Raw genomic sequence first — 19,572 nt, forward strand, 5'->3', positions numbered from 1 at the left:
TCTGGAACTCTGCCTCCGCCTTCCCAGAGCTGAGTTTAGTAAAGGTGTGGGACCATGGCTTCTATTTTGACTAATACGGCATAGAAATGCATTATCATTCTTTTGTAGAGTTTTGTCATTTCAACACAGTTTCCCACTTTTGTTTTTAAAGACTGGGTTGTTGTTTTTTGTTTTGTTTTTCCTGTATAGCCCTGGCTGTCTTGTAACTAACTCTGTAGAGCAGGGTAGCCTTGACTGCCTGCCTCTGCCTCCCTGAGTGCTGGGATCAGAGTCGTGTGCTGTCATGCCTAGCTGTTGGTGATTGGTGTGTTTTCTAGCACATACATACTAGAGCACATGCTTGGAGGTCAGAGGACACTATCCGATGTTGGTCCTTGTCTTTCACATTGTTTGAAATGGAGCCTCTTATTGTTCATAGCTGAACTCACCAGGAAACTTGAGTTGGGGCTTGGAGCTTCTCCTGCCTGAACTTACCGTCTAGCAGTAGGGGAACTGGGATTACACACCAGATGCCGGTTCTACTGATTCCAGTTTATGCATGGGTTCTGGGTTCTACTACTTCTGACGTTTGGGTGGGTTCTGGGTTCTACTGCTTCTGGCCTGTGCATGGGTTCTGGGTTCTACTCCTTCTGGCCTGTGCATGGGTTCTGGGGATCTGAAGCAAATGATTTACCCACTGCACTCGCTATCCAGATCAGTTCTTGCCATTTTGTTGTTGCTTTTTAAATAGTCTTACTGTATATAGCTCAGGCTGGCTTTGAACAGAATGGCTTTGAATTTGAGATACTCCTGCCTCAGCTTCCTGAATGCTGCCATCACAGGTATTTGTCACCCCAATCTTCCTTTTGGAGATTATTATTATTATTTTAGTTTAATTAAGGTTTTTTGTTGTTTTGTTTTTGTTTATTGTTTTTGGTTTTTAAGTCAGGGTTTCTATGTGTAGCCCTAGGTGTTCTGGAACTCTCTCTGTAGACCAGGCTGACCTCAAACTCATAGAGCCTGCCTCTGTCTCTCAAGTGCTGGGATTAAAGGCACATGCTGCCATCATGTGGCTTGAAGATTATTCTCTTGTGGCTGAAGCTGCAGTTTTTCATTGGTTTTATAAACACTGCGCTAGCACACTGTATGTCATATATATGAGGATATTAATGGATGATATAATGGTGGCCAGACAAAAACTCCAAGGAAAGTAAACATCAGTTCATATGCAAACGTCTGAAAGTTTGCAGAAGGAGCTGAACCAATATTGCTTTCCTTCACAGCTTTTAAATCTAGATCCCAGGCAGGGAGATGGGCAGAGACACCTGCTGCCAGGCAGTTCAATCTGAGGGACCCAACATGGTAGGAGAGAAGAGCTGAATCCCACAATTTTTCTGACTTCCATGCATATGTGTACACATGCATAAAATAAGTAAATGTTTAAAAACATCTTATTCAGGAGATGGAGAGTTCAGTTCTGAGTGCTGGCTGCTCTTCCAGAGGACCTGGGTTCAATGCCAGAACCCATAAGGTAGCTCACAACTGTCTGTAACTCCAGTTCCAGGGGTTCTTGACACCAGTGCACACTAAAAAAAATATTTAAAAAGTTTTTAAAAATCGTATGTTAAGATGCAAAATGCAATGTTTCCTTTCATTATCCTATCAAAGATGAACTGATCCAAAGTAATTAGGAAACACTACATCAAGGAGGAAAATTAATATAGACTGAAAACACAGGGGACTGGGAGATCGCTCAGTTGGTAAGAGGACCCGAGTTTGAGTCCCAGAACCTGTGTAGAAGAAGCCTGGAGCTGTGGTGTATGTACATGTATTCCCAGTGTTGAGGTGAAGACAGGTCCCTTGGACTCTGGCCAGCTAGTACAGTCTATGTGATGAGTGTAGGGGATATTTCGTGCACTCTGACACTCCCAAGATTGCCAATAAAGAGGGTGGAGCTAGCTACTAGCCGACCCAAATAGCCATAGAGGTTTTAGAGAACTGAGGATATAGAGAGAGACACGGGAAGTGATAGGGAGGGGTTTGGAAAGATTCATGGCCCTTTTGGATCAAGGAAGGAGAGAAGGGAGGCTATTGGATGTTTCTCGATCTATCAGGTTCTTACTCCAATATCTGACTCCTGAAATTTTATCAATAAAGAATAATTAGATAAATACTTCATTTGGTGTCCCGTATTGAGCACTGTATATAGTTGTGTTCTCTCCTGGGGACCACCGGCCTCTTAGTATAGCACGCCCAACTTGCTCCAAGTCTATTGGCAAAAATCCGTGCACCTAGATTTTCCCTCCTCTTTCTCTGTCTTCCCAGAAAGCCTGTCTGTCCTCTCCTTCCTAGCTGTTGGCCAGTTAGCTCCTTATTACACCAATCACAGCAGTACATCTTCACACGGTGTGCAAATATCCCACAACAAGTGAGTTCAAGGCTTATGAGATATTGTCTTCAAAAAAAGTGTTAGCACTAGAAATGACACCTAAAGCTTTCCTCCAAACATAAACACTCATACAGACACAAAAAAAGTACACAGTGGAACTATAAAATAAAATGAATAGGTTAGTCCTAGCACTGGGAAGGTAGGAAGGTTGTAAGTTTGAAATCAGCCTGGTCTACATAGTGAGATGGCTAAAACATAAATGCACCTGAGGCAGGAAAAACACAAGTTCAAGGTCACCCCTTGTAGTGTAGTGAGTTGGAAGCCACCTTGTGTTGTGTAAGATTCCATCTCAATAAACCTATAGTAGGACTCAGTAAACCTATAGTTGATGGCTCAGTAGGTAAAGATGTCAGCTGCCAAGCCAAACAACCTGAATTTGATGGATGGGACTCGCATGGTAGATATGTTGGGTGGTTTTTGTTACCTCGACATAAACCTAGATGTGTCCGAGAAGAAGGAATCTTAACTGAGAAAATGCCTCCATCAGATTAGCTTTATAGGGTGTTTTCTTGACTAATGATTAATATGGGAGGGCCCAGTCAATTGTGGGCGGGGCCATCCCTGGACAAGCGGTCCTAGATGGTATAAGAGAGCAGGCTAAGCAAGCCATGAGGGACATGTCAGTAAGTAGTGTTTCACCATGGCTTCTGCCTGAGTTCCTGCCTGCCCTCCTTCAGTGATGGACTGTGACCTAGAAGTGTCAGCTGACACAACCCCTTGGGTGGCAATGGTCTTTATCACAGACAAACAAGGTGTCTGTGCACACTCACATGAAGTAAGTAATGTGTGAGGACAGTTTTGAGGAGCTGAGGAAATGGTACTTGCCTAACATACATGAAGACCCACGTTCCATCCCCAGACCCATGTAAGCCAGGAATGGTGGCACGTTCTGTAATTCCATGTTTCCACATGCTGGAAAGTGGAAACAGAAGGATCAGATGTTCAAAGTCACCCTCAGCTGCATAGTGAGTTCAGCGCTAACCTGCAATGCACAAGACCCTGCCTCAAAACCACAGAGGGAAGAAAGCATTTAGTGTGTAGAATTGTTTAATTGTAGATCCGGAAACTGTAGTTACTTCTTAGGAGAAACAAAAAATTAATTAGGCTGTTTCTGTGAGTCACATGATGATGATTTGAGAGAAAGTAAATTCAAGCAAGTTCACGAGGGAGGACCTACCACTAAATAATTCCTTGGAGAGGAACACTGTGTTTCTTAATTAGTCCCTTGGGAACTCTGCAGGCTTCACCAGGTGAGTCTCAGTAATCTGCAGGAATAGTCCCTGAGGAATTTACTTCCTAGTTTTAGAGCAAATAGAAGAATATGGAAATTGTTTGCCTGTAAAACTGAAAAGGAAGAGGCTGTCTGGGTGGTAGCCTGGCACCATAAGGTCCATGCAGCGTAGCTCATGGTAGGAAGACAGGCTCAGATGTACCATTTATGTGACTCTAGAGCTAATGTCATGTTTGGGGTGGTGGTATTTTGTTGTTTTGTTTTGGAGGTGGGATCTAACTATGTAGTCATCTGGGCTAGCATCAAACTCACAATTCTCCATGGCTTTGTACAGCGGAGATTACAGACGCGAACTACCATGCCCTGCATTGCCATTAAATTCCCAGGGAAGTTTAATTGCCTCACAGGAGAGGGATAGTTGTTAGGATCTTAATGAAGTACAGAAAATGCTGCGTGTCCTGTCTGCCCAGGGCCTCCTGCACACTAGACAAGCTTTCTACTCCGACATGTATCTCCAGGCCTCTTGAGCACTTATTCAGTATTAGTGATAGTTAAGTGATTTAATCCATTAATATGGTTTTAATCTTAACACTTCAGAGGCAGGGCAGGAAGGTCTCTGTGATTTGGAGGGCAGCCAGGATTATATAATAAAATCCTATCTTTAAAAAAAAAAAGAGCCAAGCGTTGGTAGCACAAATAATTAATTCCAGCACTCAGGAGGCAGAGGCAGGTGGGTCTTTGTGAGTTTGATGCCACACTGGTCTACTGAGTAAATTCCAGGACAGCCAGGACTGTTACACAAAGAAACCCAGTCTCAAAAAAGAAAGAAAGAAAGATCATTCTTGGTTACACTTTGGGATACATGAGACACTATCTCACTAGCTTTTAAAAAATTAAATCTTCAGCACTCTATTATCTAAAATAACCAAAAATGGAAACAAATTAAATATCTCAGAATATAGATGTAATAAATCAAGGAGTAGTTATATAAAGAAATCTATCATTCAGACACATTTTTAAATGGCCTAAGTCCATTAAGGAAATTACCCACTGGAACTCACTTTGTAGACCAGGCTGGCCTCAAACTCAGAGATCCACCTGCCCCAGTCTCCCAAGTGCTGGGACTAAAGGAGTATGCCGCCGCCACCGGATTACTCACCAGTTTTACATTTTTTAAAAAGCAAATTAAAGCCAGGTATGGTGGCAGACATCTTTGATCCTGGCACTTGAGGGCCAGAGGCAAGCAGATTTCTGTAAATTTCACAGCCAACCTAATCTACACAGCAAGTTCTAGGACAGCTAGGGCTGTGTAGAGAGACCCTGTCTAAAAATGGTTAAATGAGTCAGGCAGTGGTGGCGCACACCTTCAATCCCAGCACTCAGGAGGCAGAAGCAGGTGGATCTCTGTGAGTTTGAGGCCAGTCTAGTGTGCAGGGAGAGTTCTAGGACAGCCAGGGCTATGCGGAGATACCCTGTCTCATAAAAAACGTTACTTATTTATTGGTTTTATTGTTGTTTGCTTTTTTGTTGTTTTGTTTTTGAGACAGGGTGTCCTGGAATTCACTATAAGACCCAGCTGACCATAAACACTGTTTCTGCTTCGTAAGTCCTGGGATTATAGGAGTGTACCACCATTCCTGGCTCTAAATATAACAAAGAAAATTTAATAGAACATTTCCAGAACTTCACAAGTTCCTGTTAGCTGAACAGTGGTAGCATTATGTCTTTAACTCCATCACCAAGGAGACAGGCAAACTGAGAGATTGAGGCCAGCCTGGGCTACATAGCGATCCTGTCAAAAAGGCCCTTGTGCATTACCCTGTGTCCCCAGAAGTCATCCTGATGCATTCTTCTGGCATCTTCAGGGCATGGTCTCTGGCTTCTGTGGGTTCTTTATACCCTTACATCAGTCTGCAAGGTCAAGGCTATGCCCCTAAGACAGAGTTCACCGCATTTACTGTGCTGATGTCTTCACTGGTTCTACAAAGCGTGGATAAGTATGTCTGGGCGTGTAGCTCAGTGGTGCTGTAATGCTTGCATATCCGCGGCCTTGAAATTTCAGTCCCTAGTATTTCTCTATCTACTCAGAAAGCACCAGTGGTTAAAATTGCTGTTGCCATAGCATGAATCAGAACCATGGTACAAAATGCATTGGTAGTCTTTGTATTCTTCACCATCATTTACTTAGTTTGCAAAAGTTAGTACTGGGCCGGACAGTGGTGGTGCACACCTTTAATCCCAGCACTCGGGAGGCAGAGACAGGCGGATCTTTGTGAGTTCGAGGCCGACCTGATCTATAGAGCGAGTCCTAGGGCAGGCTTCAAAGCTACACAGAGAAATCCTGTCTTGCTGGGGGGGGGGGGGAGCATACCAAAAGAAAGGAATGTAAGTCTGACTTCCCAGAACCCATGTAAAAGGCAATGTGTACCACATGAGTACTCCCATAGCTCTTTAGAGATGACAGTCAGAGCTAGGTGCTCAAGGGCCAGCTAGCCTGCCATCGACTGGGGAAAACAACAGACACCATCAAACACAGCAGAAGTCAGACCTGACGTTATCATCTGCCCACATGCATACTGTGGCACATGCTCACAAGGGATGTGTGCTATATCTCCAATCATTTAAAAAAGGGCTCTGGCCAGGTGGTAGAGGCACACACCTTTAATCCTAGCTCTCGGGAGGTAGAGGCAGGCAAATTTCCAAGTTTGAAGCCAGCCTAGTCTATAAAGCAAGTTCCAGGACAGCCAAGGTCACATAGAGAAACCCTGCGGGGGGGGGGGGGGCACAAAAAAAACCCTGAAAAATAGGATTCCATCCATCTCGCCCATCACACGCGCACACACACACACATTTTTAAAAGGCTCATTGCAGTTTCTAGAGAAATAAAATGTTCAGTGTGGCAAGTAAATGAAATTTAAACTCCTTGTTTCCACAGGTGCTGGAGAAAACCTGGAGAACACAATGGCCGCCTTCCAGCAGTAAGTACATCGGAAGGTCCCCTCTTACAGCCTGTCATTGAAGTTAAGTGATGGCGAGAAGGGAGATGGCGTGTGTGTGCTGCTCGCTTGCGATAGCAGTTTCTATAAAATGCCTTTGTTGTAGTTTGAAGTATTACACAGAGTGTTTGGCTTCTGTGTAACTGTCAAAGCAGTTTTGAGTAGTCCAAAGACACACTATTTCCAGAGCTGGAAGCAGACATCTGTGACAAGGGACAGACCTGTGAATAGTGCTAGTTGGTCGAGTGCAGAAAGAGCAAATGAGCCAACTGTTTGTTGTTGTTGTTTGGTTTTTTTCCAGACAAGGTTTCTCTGTAGCTTTGGTGCCTGTCCCAGAGCCAACTGTGACATTGGTTGCTGGTTATGAATAGGATTTGTGTGTCTTTGTTCCTGGAGTTTCTGTTCAGCCGGAACCTGCAATCAGGGTTCTTCTTGGGATCCTCTTGTGTGCTGCTGTTATTTTTTTAGTGAGATGAGTTAAATTGTTTCTATTAATAATGGATTCATAGTTCATACAGAGGCCTTTTCAAGGCTTTGTCATAATAGTAGAGGCTGCAGGAGATGCTGATTGGGGCCCTTGTGCTTTGTCTTGGGGCCCGATGATTGCCATCAGCCTGTTTTCCTTTCTGAATAACAAAATGGGATATGAAGCAAGGCCAATGAAAGGAAGACATTACCTATCCATACTTAGTAAGAAAAGAATTCTAATACAATTTTAAGCCAATTTTTTTTGGTGATGGGTTGGGCATCTCTCTCTGTTGACCAGAGTGGTCCCAAACTCCTAAGCAATATGGAAACATTTTATATGTAATTAGGACCAATCAGGAGGGTTGGTCTGTCTGTTATGCTGGAGATTAAAGTCAGGGCTTCCTGCGTGCTAACATGTGCTCTATGGCCCAGGTACTTCTGCAGCCCAGCAGGATTTGGTCTAAGTTCTGCTTTTCACCATTAAGTGACATCTTCAAAGATTATTTCAGGGCTTGAGAGATGACTCAGCAATTAATGCACTGGCTATTCTTCCACAGGACCCAGGTTCAATTCCCAGCACCCACATGGCAGCTCACAGTGGTCTGTAACTCCTGTTCCAGGGTTCCCAACACCCTCACACAGACATACATGCAGAAAAAACACCATTGCACATAAAATAAAAATAAATAAATCATTTAAAAAAAAAGTTGGGTGATAGTGGCACTTGCCTTTAATCCTAGCACGGGGTTGGGGGGCAGAGAGTTCAAGGCCAGCTTGGTCTACAAATGGTTCCAGAACGTTTAGGGCTGTTACACAGAGAAGCCCTGTCTTGAAAAACCAAAAAGGATATAGCAACCCCTTCATAGTGAGCATAGAACCTGAAACTAAAGAATTGTGCTGCACGCCCATGCAGTTAGCCAGTCCTTGGGTATATAAATTCTGGCGTTTGTTTTTTGAGATGGTTGCTCATAGACTAGGCTGCCCTTGAAAGGAATATGTGTCTAAACTGACTCTCCTACCTCCAGCTCCTGAGTGCCAAGATTACAGGCTTGTACCACCACACCCTGCAAAACCTGACTCGTAAGAGCTAATAAAACTAGGTTATTAAACTGGGCCACATAGGTAAATACAAAGAGGACAATATAATCCCTGTGGTACTTATATGAATGGTAGGAGAAGTAAGTTATATTAGCAATGCCTGGAAGCAGAATTTGGCATAGAGTCAAAATAATTAAGCTTGCCCTGGCTCTCATCTCTCATGAGTGAGTGAGAGAGAGAGAGAGAGAGAGAGAGAGAGAGAGAGAGAGAGATCGGCAGGAGTCAGTTTCTCCTTTCTCCATGTGGCTCCCTAACTCACTGAGCCATCTTGTCTTGTCAGTCTTCTGCTTCTTTTTGTGTTTGTTTTGTTTTGTTGTTTTTCGACACAAGGCTCTGGCTGTCCCAGAACTTTCTGTAGACCACTCTGCTCCTGTCTCTGCCTCCCAAGTGCTGGGATTAAAGGCGTGCACCACCACCGCCTGGCTCAAATCAATTTCTTAACAGGACCTTTTGGAAGTTTTATGTTTTTTGTTTTTGATTCTAGTTATGGGTCTGAGAGATGCCTCAAGAATGAACAGTTAACAGCTTTTGCAGAAGACCCTCACAGCTGCCAGCTTCAGCCTCCAGCTCCAGCTGCTGCTTCTGGCCTCACAGCTGCACTCCTGTGTGCTGGGAACCACCCGGGGTCATCTGTGGAAGCAATACATGTTCTTTTCTGCTGAGCCAGCTCTTTGGCCCTTGAAAGTTTTGTGCATTGTTTTGGCGGCATTTTTGCTGTTTTGTCTTGTTTTCCACATCTATCTTTGTGATGGGGGGGGGGGCAAGGTCATATAACCAAGACTCACACAACCCTCACCTTGACATGTAGCTGAAACCGGATCTGAACTCCTAATCATCTTGTCTTCACCCCCCAAGTGCTAGGGTTACAGATATGCACCACCATGCCTTGCACCTCTCTCTCTGTCTTCTCTTTCTCTCTAAGACAGGGTCTCTCTATATAGTACTGGCTGTCCTGCAGCTCACTATATACACTAGGCTGGCCTTGAACTCACAGAGATCCTCCTGCCTCTTCCTCCTGAGTGGACTGCTGGGATTAAAGGTATGTGCTACCATGTCTGGCTATTCATCTGATTTTGATCATATGCATAGATGACAAATAGGAGAGTCTCCTGAAAAGAAATTCACTTGAGGATACAGTTCTGCCTTATTGCACATATACACTCAGAGCACTTTCAGGCTCGGTCTCCCCTGTATCATGACATAGAATGGATAGATTCGAATAGAAACTGCCCAAGTTTGATGGTCATTAAGGGGAAGAGAAACTTATTCAAAGGGGATATACAAGTAATCCAGTGCTAGTAGGGATTGGAGGATGTTCTACTAGGTGTGTCATTCGGAGGTAAGTGTGTGTGTGTGTGTGTGTGTGTGTGCGTGTAGTAATTTTCAGGCAAAGTACTCAGACTTTCAAATGAATTAGAAGAGTGGGGTGTGCTGTTCTTCCCCTAAGCCAAGTACAGTCTGTTCACTAAACTATTTGCTGTGTGAGCCTACTTCAACAGGTCTCACAGTGAGGCTGATCTAGACTGTATATTCTAGATTGGACTCAAACTGGGGACATTCTCCAGCCTCGGCTTCTTAAATGCTGGGATTTCCGGTGTGAGCTACTATATCTAGCCTTTCCTAGTAGTTTTGCTGTTGAATGTCTTGTTTTTCACTTACTAGCCATTTGTAAATCCTTATTAGTGAGACACCCTATTCTGTGCAAAGTCTCATCCATGAGTCTTCAGTTGATGTGACTCTGAAACTTTGTTACATGCTTAAGTTTAGTGGTTGAATTTTATCTCTAAGATTTCTACTTATTTTCATTGTTATCATTCTATGTCTTTGACAGACTTCTTTTGTTCATGTATTATTTTCCAGATTCATTCACTCATTCCTTTCTCTTCCCTTTCTTTCGCTGTCCCTGAACTTCACCCTCTGTAGCTGAGGATGACCTTAAACTTCTTACCCTGCCACACCCCCGAGTTCTGGGATCACAGACTGCACCAGCTCACCTGGTTCTTCTCTTCCTTTACTGTTGTTTCCTAGATCTCCCTCTGGGTGGAATCCATCGGTGGAGTTTTATCTTTACTTTTCGCTCTGCTGTCCTCCTCCCTCCTCTCCCAAGTGCTGAGATTACGGAAGTTTACCACCATACTGCCTAATAGTATCATCCTGAAGATGATAAAAAGCAGCCATATTTGTCTTATTTCTTAATAATTTCATGTTATAGGTATGGAAATACACCATAAGAGGAAAGTCTACTTGCCCCAAGTTTTACTAACGTGTCAGAAATTGCCTCCCAAATCTCTTTGTTTCTGGTCAGGTATTTTCCCCACTGTATTGAAATGCCAGAATTAACCATAGCTGCTTTGGAAGAGACAACATGATTCACGTACCATAAGCCACAACATTTTAATAATTTATTATACGATTATAGCATCACTTTGATGAGTCATGATAAATGTGGTTGAGCTATTGTTGTGCGGTAACCTGGATTTTAAAATCAGAATGTTTGTCTCTGATACATGTAAAGTAAATGTTCATCAGTTTCCACAGTGCTATTTTCTCTTATGTCTCCAGTGCAGTTACCATTGGAACTGATATGTTGGAACTGGACTGCCATATCACAAAAGATGAACAAGTTGTAGTGTCGCATGATGCAAATCTGAAGAGGTCAACTGGGATCAATGTAAATGTCTCTGACCTCAAATACTGTGTAAGTAAAAATAAACGAATGGCATTATATGTAGGGCTAAAATATTTAAGGCAGAAAAGAGCCAGATGTCACTATAATAAATAACTTTTGCGAATGATGATGATTAGACTGGTTTTATGGCTCACAGCTGTAATCCCAGCACTTGGGAAGCTTGCTTGTCCAAAGCTTGAGGCCAGCCTGGGCACCTGTTTCAAAGCAAACAAACAGGAACTGAAGAGATGGCTTCAGTGTTGAGAGCACTGGCTGCTCTTCTAGACGACCCTGTTTCTGTTCGCAGCACCCACATGGTAGCTCACAACTGTCTGTACTCCAGTTCCAGGGGATCCAACACACTTTTTGGGCCTCTATAGGTATCAGACATATAAGTGGTGCGCAGGCATACATGCAGGCAAAATACTTATAAAATAGAAAAGAAGTAAACAAAACCCAAACCACCCAAACAACAAAATCCTTATGGAATGACAGTGATTAAAATAAGTGAAAAAAGAAAAAGATGTTAAAGTATCTTGGCATGCAGCAAGGAATTTGTGTGGTTCCAGTGCAGCTGTGGGGACCTGCTTCCTATCTTCCTTTAGACAGAGTCTCCTGTAGCCGAGGCTGGCCGTGGACTCCCTGTGGAGCCGTGGATAGTCTTGAATTTCTGATAATCCTGCTTTCGCTTCCCAGATGCCCTAGGATTGTCGGTATACACCACTGCTGTAGTTAAGATTTCTATTACTGCGAGGAGAGGCCATGACTACAGCAACTCTTATGAAGAATACATTTAATCGTGGTGGCTTGCTTACAGTTTCAGAGGTTCAGTCCATTATCATCATGACAGGGAGTATGGCATGCAGACAGACATGGTGTCAGAGGAGTAGCTGAGAGTCCTACCTCTCACAGGCCACAGGAAGTCGACTGAGACACTGGGCGGTATCCTGAGCATAGGAAACCTCCAAGTCTGCCCCCATAGTGGCGCACTTCCTCCAACAAGCCCATACCCACTCCAAGAAAACCACACCTCCTGATAGCACCACTCTCTCTGAGATTATGGGGGCCAATGACATCCAGACTATCACAACACTGTGCCAGATTACATGGATGTTGAAGTTAGATCCCAGGGCCTCAGAGACACGCTAGGCAAGCACTCTGCTGGCTATATCCCCACTTACATAAATATTTTGATAAAAGTATACGTCATCAAATGTGTAATTACATTGCAAATCAAGTTGTGTGTTTGAGTCACATTTAACATAGGAATTAGTTTTAACCTTCCAGTGTAGGAAAGCATCATTTAAAAATCTGTTAAAGGGCCAGCAAGATAGCTGAGCAGAGAAAGGTGATTGCCAGGAAAGGCAGACACCCTGAGTTTGATCTCCAGAGCCCAGATCAAGAAGCCAGGTGAGAGGAAAGAAAAAATGAAGTGCTGTGTGTCTGTGATCCCAGCACTCCGACCACAAGATGGGAGGTAGAGAAAGGAAAATCATACGGGAGCTCAGGGGCCAGCTAGCCCCAAGCATTCAGAGCAACAGAAACCCCAAAGGAGACCCTACTTCCAAATAAGTGGAAAGAGAAACCCAATTTCCAGAAGTTCTCTTCTGACCTTCGTGTGCTCTGTGGCACACATGGTGCCCACGCTTAGAGTCTTTTAAAAATCTGATTATGAAAGAAATTTAATGAAAGGGGAAACCATCTGGGCCAGCAAGATGGCCCAGTGGATAAAGGCATTCTGAGGCCAAGCCTGACAGTCGTGAGTTCTATCCCTGGAAGCTCTCATGGAAGGAGAGAGCTGACTCCTGCGTTGTGCCCTCTACACTGTGTGAATGCACTGCGGTATGCTCAGGCTCACACACACGTGCTAGATAAAAGTAACGGAACATTCTAAATCATATAATCTATCTATGGTCACAACAGTAAGCACTAAGACTAGTGTCTGCTTCTGTCCCCTGGAAAAACTTGACATTAATATGCTATAGTCTGTTGGTTTACTCTGTTGGTTTTCTACAGCTTTATATTCACTATTAACTATGTGTATTGTGCTACAAATTCTGTGATGTGTGTGAGGGCAAATGCCTATAATTACAGCACTCAAAAGTTGTGCCTCTACCTGACCTGGTGACATACACCTTTAATAGCAGCACACAGGAGGCAGAGGCAGGCAGATAGATCTTTGAGTTTGAGGCCAGCCTGTTCTACAGAGCCAGTTCTAGGACAGCTAGGGCTACACAGAGAAACCCTGTCTCAAATCATCATCATCAACAACAACAATAATAATAATACAAATTTAGGGCCCAGAGAAATGTCTCAACAATAGGAGGGTCTTGAGTTCAGTTCCTAGCCCTCACATCAGCCAGTTAGTTCTTGGGTATCCAACACCTCTTGCCTTCAAGGTCATCTACACACACACACACACACACACACACCTACACATAATTAAAAATAATAAAAACAAATCTTTTAAAAATGTGAGGAGGCAAAACCTTAAAAAACATACTATAAATTTAAGTATTCCAGATTTCTTGTAGGTGGTGTCTAAGTAATTCTATCATGACTTTGCCTCTGGAAAGCTGAAGGATGCTGTGTTTAAATGTATGCTACGTCTTAATCTTTTTTAAAGATACTAAATCTTTGTCATGTGAAACACCAAAGTGCTTTTTGTTTTTGAGAGATAACTATTTTTTCATCATATCTTTTTAAGGAGCTCCCACCCTACCTTTGCAAACTGGATGTCCCCTTTCAGAGAGGTAACCTTTCTTTTTTATGGTTTAAATGCTGACATTAAAGTATATTCATTTCTGTTAAGAATCATAGTAGTTTCTTGCTAATGGTATTGTCCTCTAACCTGACCTCTGACCTGCAAGTCTAAAACTTTGATGACTGTCTGATTCTAAGAGTATTTGGCCTAAAGATTGAACTATATCACTTAGCTTAAAGTCACTTGACAGCTCATTGAAGCCTGAATACCATAATAATAAAATGAATTTAGATTCTTGGAGATTCCTTATACTTTTCAGCGTGTGAATGTAGCGCAGGGTGTGTGTGCTGTGATAGTCTCAGTCTGTATCTTAAATTTGCTGTGTGTCCCAGACTGGCCTCAAACTCGCAGTTGTCCTGCCTCAGCCTGCAGAGGAGTGGGGGTTGGAGAATCCAGCCACCGTGCTTGATGACTTTGTACTACTACTTACGTACATCTAAAGCTCAAGTCTGATGGCATTGCCGGTGCTCATAGTAGCTGGCCATTAGAAATAGAATGGAGAATAAATAAATAAGTAAATGAATAGAACGGGCCTCTTAAGCCAGACGGTGGTGGCAATCCCAGCACTCAGGAGGCAGAGGCAGGCAGATCTAAGTGAGTTTGAGGCCAGCCTGGTCTAGAAGAGCTAGTTCCAGGACAGGCTCCGAAGCTACAGAGAAACCCTGTCTCAAAAAAAGAGAAAGAAAGAAAGAAAGAAAGAAAGAAAGAAAGAAAGAAAGAAAGAAAGAAAGAAAGAAAGAAAATGAAAGGCCTCTTGTAGATCCTTTCTGATTCTGATACATTTGTTTAAAATTTTTAAAGTAGCATTTATTTATTTTATTTATTTATTATTTTTGGTTTGTCAAGGCAGGGTTTCTCTGTGCTTCGGAGCCTGTCCTGGAACTCTGTAGACCAGGCTGGTCCCGAACTCACAGAGATCCACCTGCCTCTGCCTCCCAAGTGCTGAGATTAAAGACCTGTGCTACCACGACCCGGCAACGCTGTTATTTTGTCGTCGTCATTGTTGTGAGAGACTTTTAAATTTTATTAGTTAATTAATTAACTCTGTGTGTGCGTGCGCGCATGCGTATGCACGTGTGCATGTGTACATTCAGAGATCAGAAGACAACTTGTGAGAGTTGATTCTCTCCTTTGTCATCGTGTAGGTATTGAACCCAGGTTGTCAGGCCTGGTGAAGGCACCTCTAACCTCCAAGCCATCTCACAGACCCCAGTGGATTTATTCATATCCGTTTTTAAAATAACTGTGCCTACCACATGAGATAGATTTTAAATTAGCCAGTATAGGGCTGTAGATCTAGTTCAGTGGTAGAGTACTTGTTGAGCTAGAGTTGAAGGCCCAGTGTGGTTGATCGTACCTGTAATCCCTGCACTGGAGGTTGAGGCAGGAGGATCACCACAAGTACAAGGTCAGATTGGAGTATGAAGTGAGTCTTTTTCTCCAAAACAGCAAAGGTTGGCTCTGGAGAGAGGGCTCAGCAGTTAAGAGCTCTTGAAGCTCTTGCTTCATGCAGTACACACACACACACACACTCACACACACACACACTCAGGTACTCACACATATGCATAATTTCAAATTTTAAAAATATTCTTTAAACACCAAAAGCAGGGTAGGCTTTGGGGAAAGGAAGAAACATAAATAAAAGGGGGACCCCCTAAAAGTTACTGGATATTTGTGAGACAGGGCAGCTAGGGCCACCTTGTCTCAAAACATAAAAACAAAGAGCTGGAGACTAGCTTAGTGGTGAAGAGTGATTGGTGTTCCTCCAGGGGGAGTTGAGTTTGGTTCCCAGCACCCACATTGGTTTGCTCACAACTGCCTGCCTCTAGCTTCAGGGGATTTCACACCTCCTCTGGCCTCCTCCAGCCTCCTCCAGCCTTCTCCAGCACCCACAGGAAACACACATGTGCTTACAGACACACAGGTAAATTAAAACAAAAATTAATAATCGAATAAAAATGAAAACCATCTATTTGTAAGGCAGGATTCAATCTAACATGTGTCGGATTTGTCTTCACCTAAGTATCTTTAATAATCTATATTGATTTGAGGAAATACTCTTTCGAGACAGGGTCTCTCTGTGTAGCCCTGGCTGTCCTGGAACTCACTCTGTAGACCAGGCTGGCCTCGAATTCAGAGATCTGCCTATCTCTCCCTTGAGTGCTGGGATTAAAGGCATGTACCACCGCTGCCTGGCTAAGTATTTTAAATATAAGTATCCCCATACAGCCAGTAGGTACTGCTTTAATAACACAGAACTAGGGTATCATGCCTACAATTTTTAGATTGTTAGTAACAGAAATCAGTTTAAATTAGTTTTAGGAGAGAAATAAACTGTAGGGGGTGGAGAGATGGCCAGCGGTGAAAGTACATATTGCTCCTCCAGAGGACTGGGATTCAGTTCCCAGTACCCATGTGTGATATTTTATAACTACAGTCTCAGCGGACCCAACACCCACACACAAATGCATAAATAGAGATTTAAAAAATAAAAAGCAGATTTATTAGATAGATATTGGTGATTTTGACATTAAATGTAATACCCAGAGATACGAAAAGACCCCTTGTATCAGCCCTTTTATCTATTTCTCTTTGTGTGTTTTCACTTACATCTCTAACAAAGATGTTAGACTAGCTGTCAGACATGTTGGCTGTGAAGTCATAGCAATCCTCCTGCCTTAGCCTTCTAAGTGCTGGGATTGCAAACATGTGGTACTATTGTCTTAGAGTTTCTGTGAAGAGACACCATGACTACAGCAACTCCTTCTCCGCCCCCAAGACAGGGTTTCTGGGTGTAGCCCTGACTGTCCTAGAACTCACTCTGTAGACCAGGCTGGCCTCCAACTCACAGAGATCCACCTGCCTCTGCTTCCCTAGTGCTGGGATCACAGGCACGTGCCACCACCTGCTAAGCTGCCCTTGAATTCTTCATACTCTCTCAAGTGCTGGGATCACAGGCATTCACTACTGTGACCAGATTACGCAGTGCTGGGGGGAGAGGTCTAACCCACCACCTCATGCTGGGCAAACACTGCCAACTGCTCTGCATTCTTAGCCCAAGTTTTCTACATTAAAGAATGATTTTTAGATTTATTTTTTATGTGTATAGTTTTCCCTTCATGTGTGCATGCTCACTGCATGCCTGGTGCTTTTAGAGTTCAGAAGAGGGCATCAGGACTCCCGGAACTGGAGTTACGGGTGGTTGTGAGCCACCACGTGGGTGCTGGGAACCAACTTAGGTTCCTGCATGAACAGCAAATTCTTCTTACCATCTCTCTAGCCCAAGTTTTTCCTTTTTAAACATAGGGATTTTTACATGATTTATATAGTCTGTGATAAATTTAAACTCATTTGTGTAAGTGCTAGATATCCATCCCAAGATTTTTTTATTTGGTTGGTTGGTTTTGTTTTGTTCTGGGTTTTTTGTTTGTTTGTTTGTTTGTTCTTCCAAGACAGTATTTCTCTGTGTAGCCTTGGTTGTCCTTGACAGCAGATCACCTGCCCCTGCCTCCCAGTGCTGTGGTTTACAGGTGCACTCAGCTCCTCTCAATATTTTTTAAAATAGTAAATGCAGAACGAGTTTACTGATGAACTTAACTTTATGACTAAAAAGCCTAGGGGCTGTATACATTTGTTCATGACTGGTTCCAGTTAATCATGCAATAATCAGTTTCTTTCTATTTGATCTCTTGGATCTATGTTTTACCTATTAGCTTTGTTCTCAAAGATTTTAATGTTTTTTATTTATTTATTGTGGGGGCTAGGACTAGGTAGGTGGTCACATCTGTGTGTATGGCAGTCGTGTGGGACTCAGTCCTTTGCCTCCATCATGTGTGTCTTGGGAAATCAGGCTTGGCAGTGAGCACCTGTATACACTCAGCCATCTCTCTCTTTTTTTTTTTTTCCCCGAGACAGGGTTTCTCTGTAGCTTTGGAGGCTGTCCTGGAACTCGCTCTGTAGACCAGGCTGGCCTCGAACTCATAGAAATTCACTTGCTTCTGCGTCCCTAGTGCTGGGATTAAAGGCGTGCACCACCACTCACCCAGTCTACTCAACCATCTTACTGGCCATCAGGGACACCGTTTGTACTTTTTTTTTTTCTGAGACACGGTCTCTCTACCTAGTACTGGCTGTCCACGCTGGTCTAAGCTCATAGACATCCTCTGCCTCCTGAAGTTGTTCACCAGCATGCCTGGCCTTATACATAATTTTTATTACTCTTTTCTTTGAATTAAACTACATTGATGGTAGTGATTTGACAGATAATGGGCTGGAAAGATGGTTCCGTGGTTAAACATACTTGATGCTTTGCAGACCTGGGTTTGGTTCCCAGTATCCACATGGTGTCTAGCAAACCATCCAGAACTCCAGTTCCAATGCATCACACAGCCTCTTCTGGCCTCGGGCATATATTTGGTGTACATGCAAGCAAAATGCTCATACACATAAAAGAAAATGAACACATCTTTTTTTAAATTTTATTTGTATGTTATGTTCATTGATGTTTTGCCTGTGTGAGGGTGTCAGATCCCCTAGAGCTGGAGTTATGGACAGGTGTGAAGTTCCATTTGGGTGCTGGTGATTGAACCTGGGTCCTCTGGAAAGACTAGTCAATCCTTTTAACCGCTGAGTGGTCTTTCCAGTCCCTAAATACATTTTTAAAAATATTCATTTGGAGCTGGAGAGATGGCTCAGTGGTTAAGAGCATTGCCTGCTCTTCCAGAGGTTCTGAGTTCAATTCCCAGCAACCACATGGTGGCTCACAGCCATCTGAATGAGGTCTGGTGCCTTCTTCTGGCCTGCAGACATACATACAGATAGACTGTTGTATACATAATAAATAAATATTTAAAAAAAATAAATAAAAATAAAAATATTCATTTGAGCCGAGCAGTGGTGGCACATGCCTTTAATCCCAGCACTTGGGAGGCAGAGGCAGATGGAGCTCTGTGAGTTCGAGGCCAGCCTGGTCTATAAGAGCTAGTTCCAGGACAGGCTCCAAAGCTACAGAGAAACCCTGTCTAAACCAAAAAAAAAAAAAGTTCATTTGTATTATTTTTAAGTGTGTGTGTTGGTGTAAGTGTGTGTGTCGTGTGAACATATGCATGCGAGGACATAAAGCTGAAGTTATAGGTAACGCAAGTCACCCATTGTGGGTTTCAAGAACGGAATTCTAGTCCTTTGGAAGAGCAGTATGTGCCCTTCACTGCTAGCCATCTGTCCATCTTCTTTAAAAATTTATTTTTAGGTCAGGCAAACAAAAACAAAAAATGTATTTTTAATTAATTTAACCAGTTAAGTTATTGGATTCGTTTTGCCTAAGAATTATTCTCAAGTCTGTGAAAACTTCTATGATAATCTCATAGCAAAACAGTCTCAATAATGAAAGGTTAAATTAAAATAATTATCTGGATGTGGGGGCATACATCTTTAATCCCAGCACTATGTTTTTTGTCACATGAAGACTGTAAGAACCTGTACACAGATCTACACACTCTTTGCCCAGCTTTCCCAATGGCAACATCTTGCAAAACCATACACCACACAAATACTGCTACTGATACAATCCACAGATGCTATTTTCTCGCGGGCTTCTGTCTCACCTTTTGCTTTGTGCTGCTTGGGATAAACTCAGGGTCACACACATTCTAGGCATTTCTCTACCACTGAGCTACATATACCCTGCTGATTTTTTTTAATATTTATTTTTATTTATTATGTATACAGTTAGCCAGAAGAGGGCACCAGACCTCATTACAGATGGTTGTGGACTACCATGTGATTGCTGGGAATTGAACTCAGGACCTTTGGAAGAGCAGGCAATGCTCTTAACCACTGAGCCATCTCTCCAGCCCTACCCTGCTGATTTTTAAAATTTTTCTTTGACTGTGGTTTTTGAGACAGTACCACACATAG

The 19,572-nt window shown here is 43.0% G+C and overlaps 1 protein-coding gene across 1 annotated transcript in view; it reads left to right on the forward strand.

Moving 5' to 3' along the window:
• The window catches only part of Gdpd1 (glycerophosphodiester phosphodiesterase domain containing 1), a 36,420-nt gene that overhangs the window by 1,515 nt on the left and 15,333 nt on the right, over positions 1-19,572 (forward strand). Inside the window, exons 2-4 of the mRNA XM_075991209.1 lie at positions 6,595-6,637; positions 10,784-10,919; positions 13,597-13,642. Of these exons, the coding sequence (XP_075847324.1) occupies positions 6,595-6,637; positions 10,784-10,919; positions 13,597-13,642 (225 nt within the window). The remainder of the gene's footprint in view (positions 1-6,594; positions 6,638-10,783; positions 10,920-13,596; positions 13,643-19,572) is intronic.

This window comes from Microtus pennsylvanicus, chromosome 11 (genome assembly GCF_037038515.1).
Source record: "Microtus pennsylvanicus isolate mMicPen1 chromosome 11, mMicPen1.hap1, whole genome shotgun sequence".
Lineage (NCBI taxonomy): Eukaryota > Metazoa > Chordata > Mammalia > Rodentia > Cricetidae > Microtus > Microtus pennsylvanicus.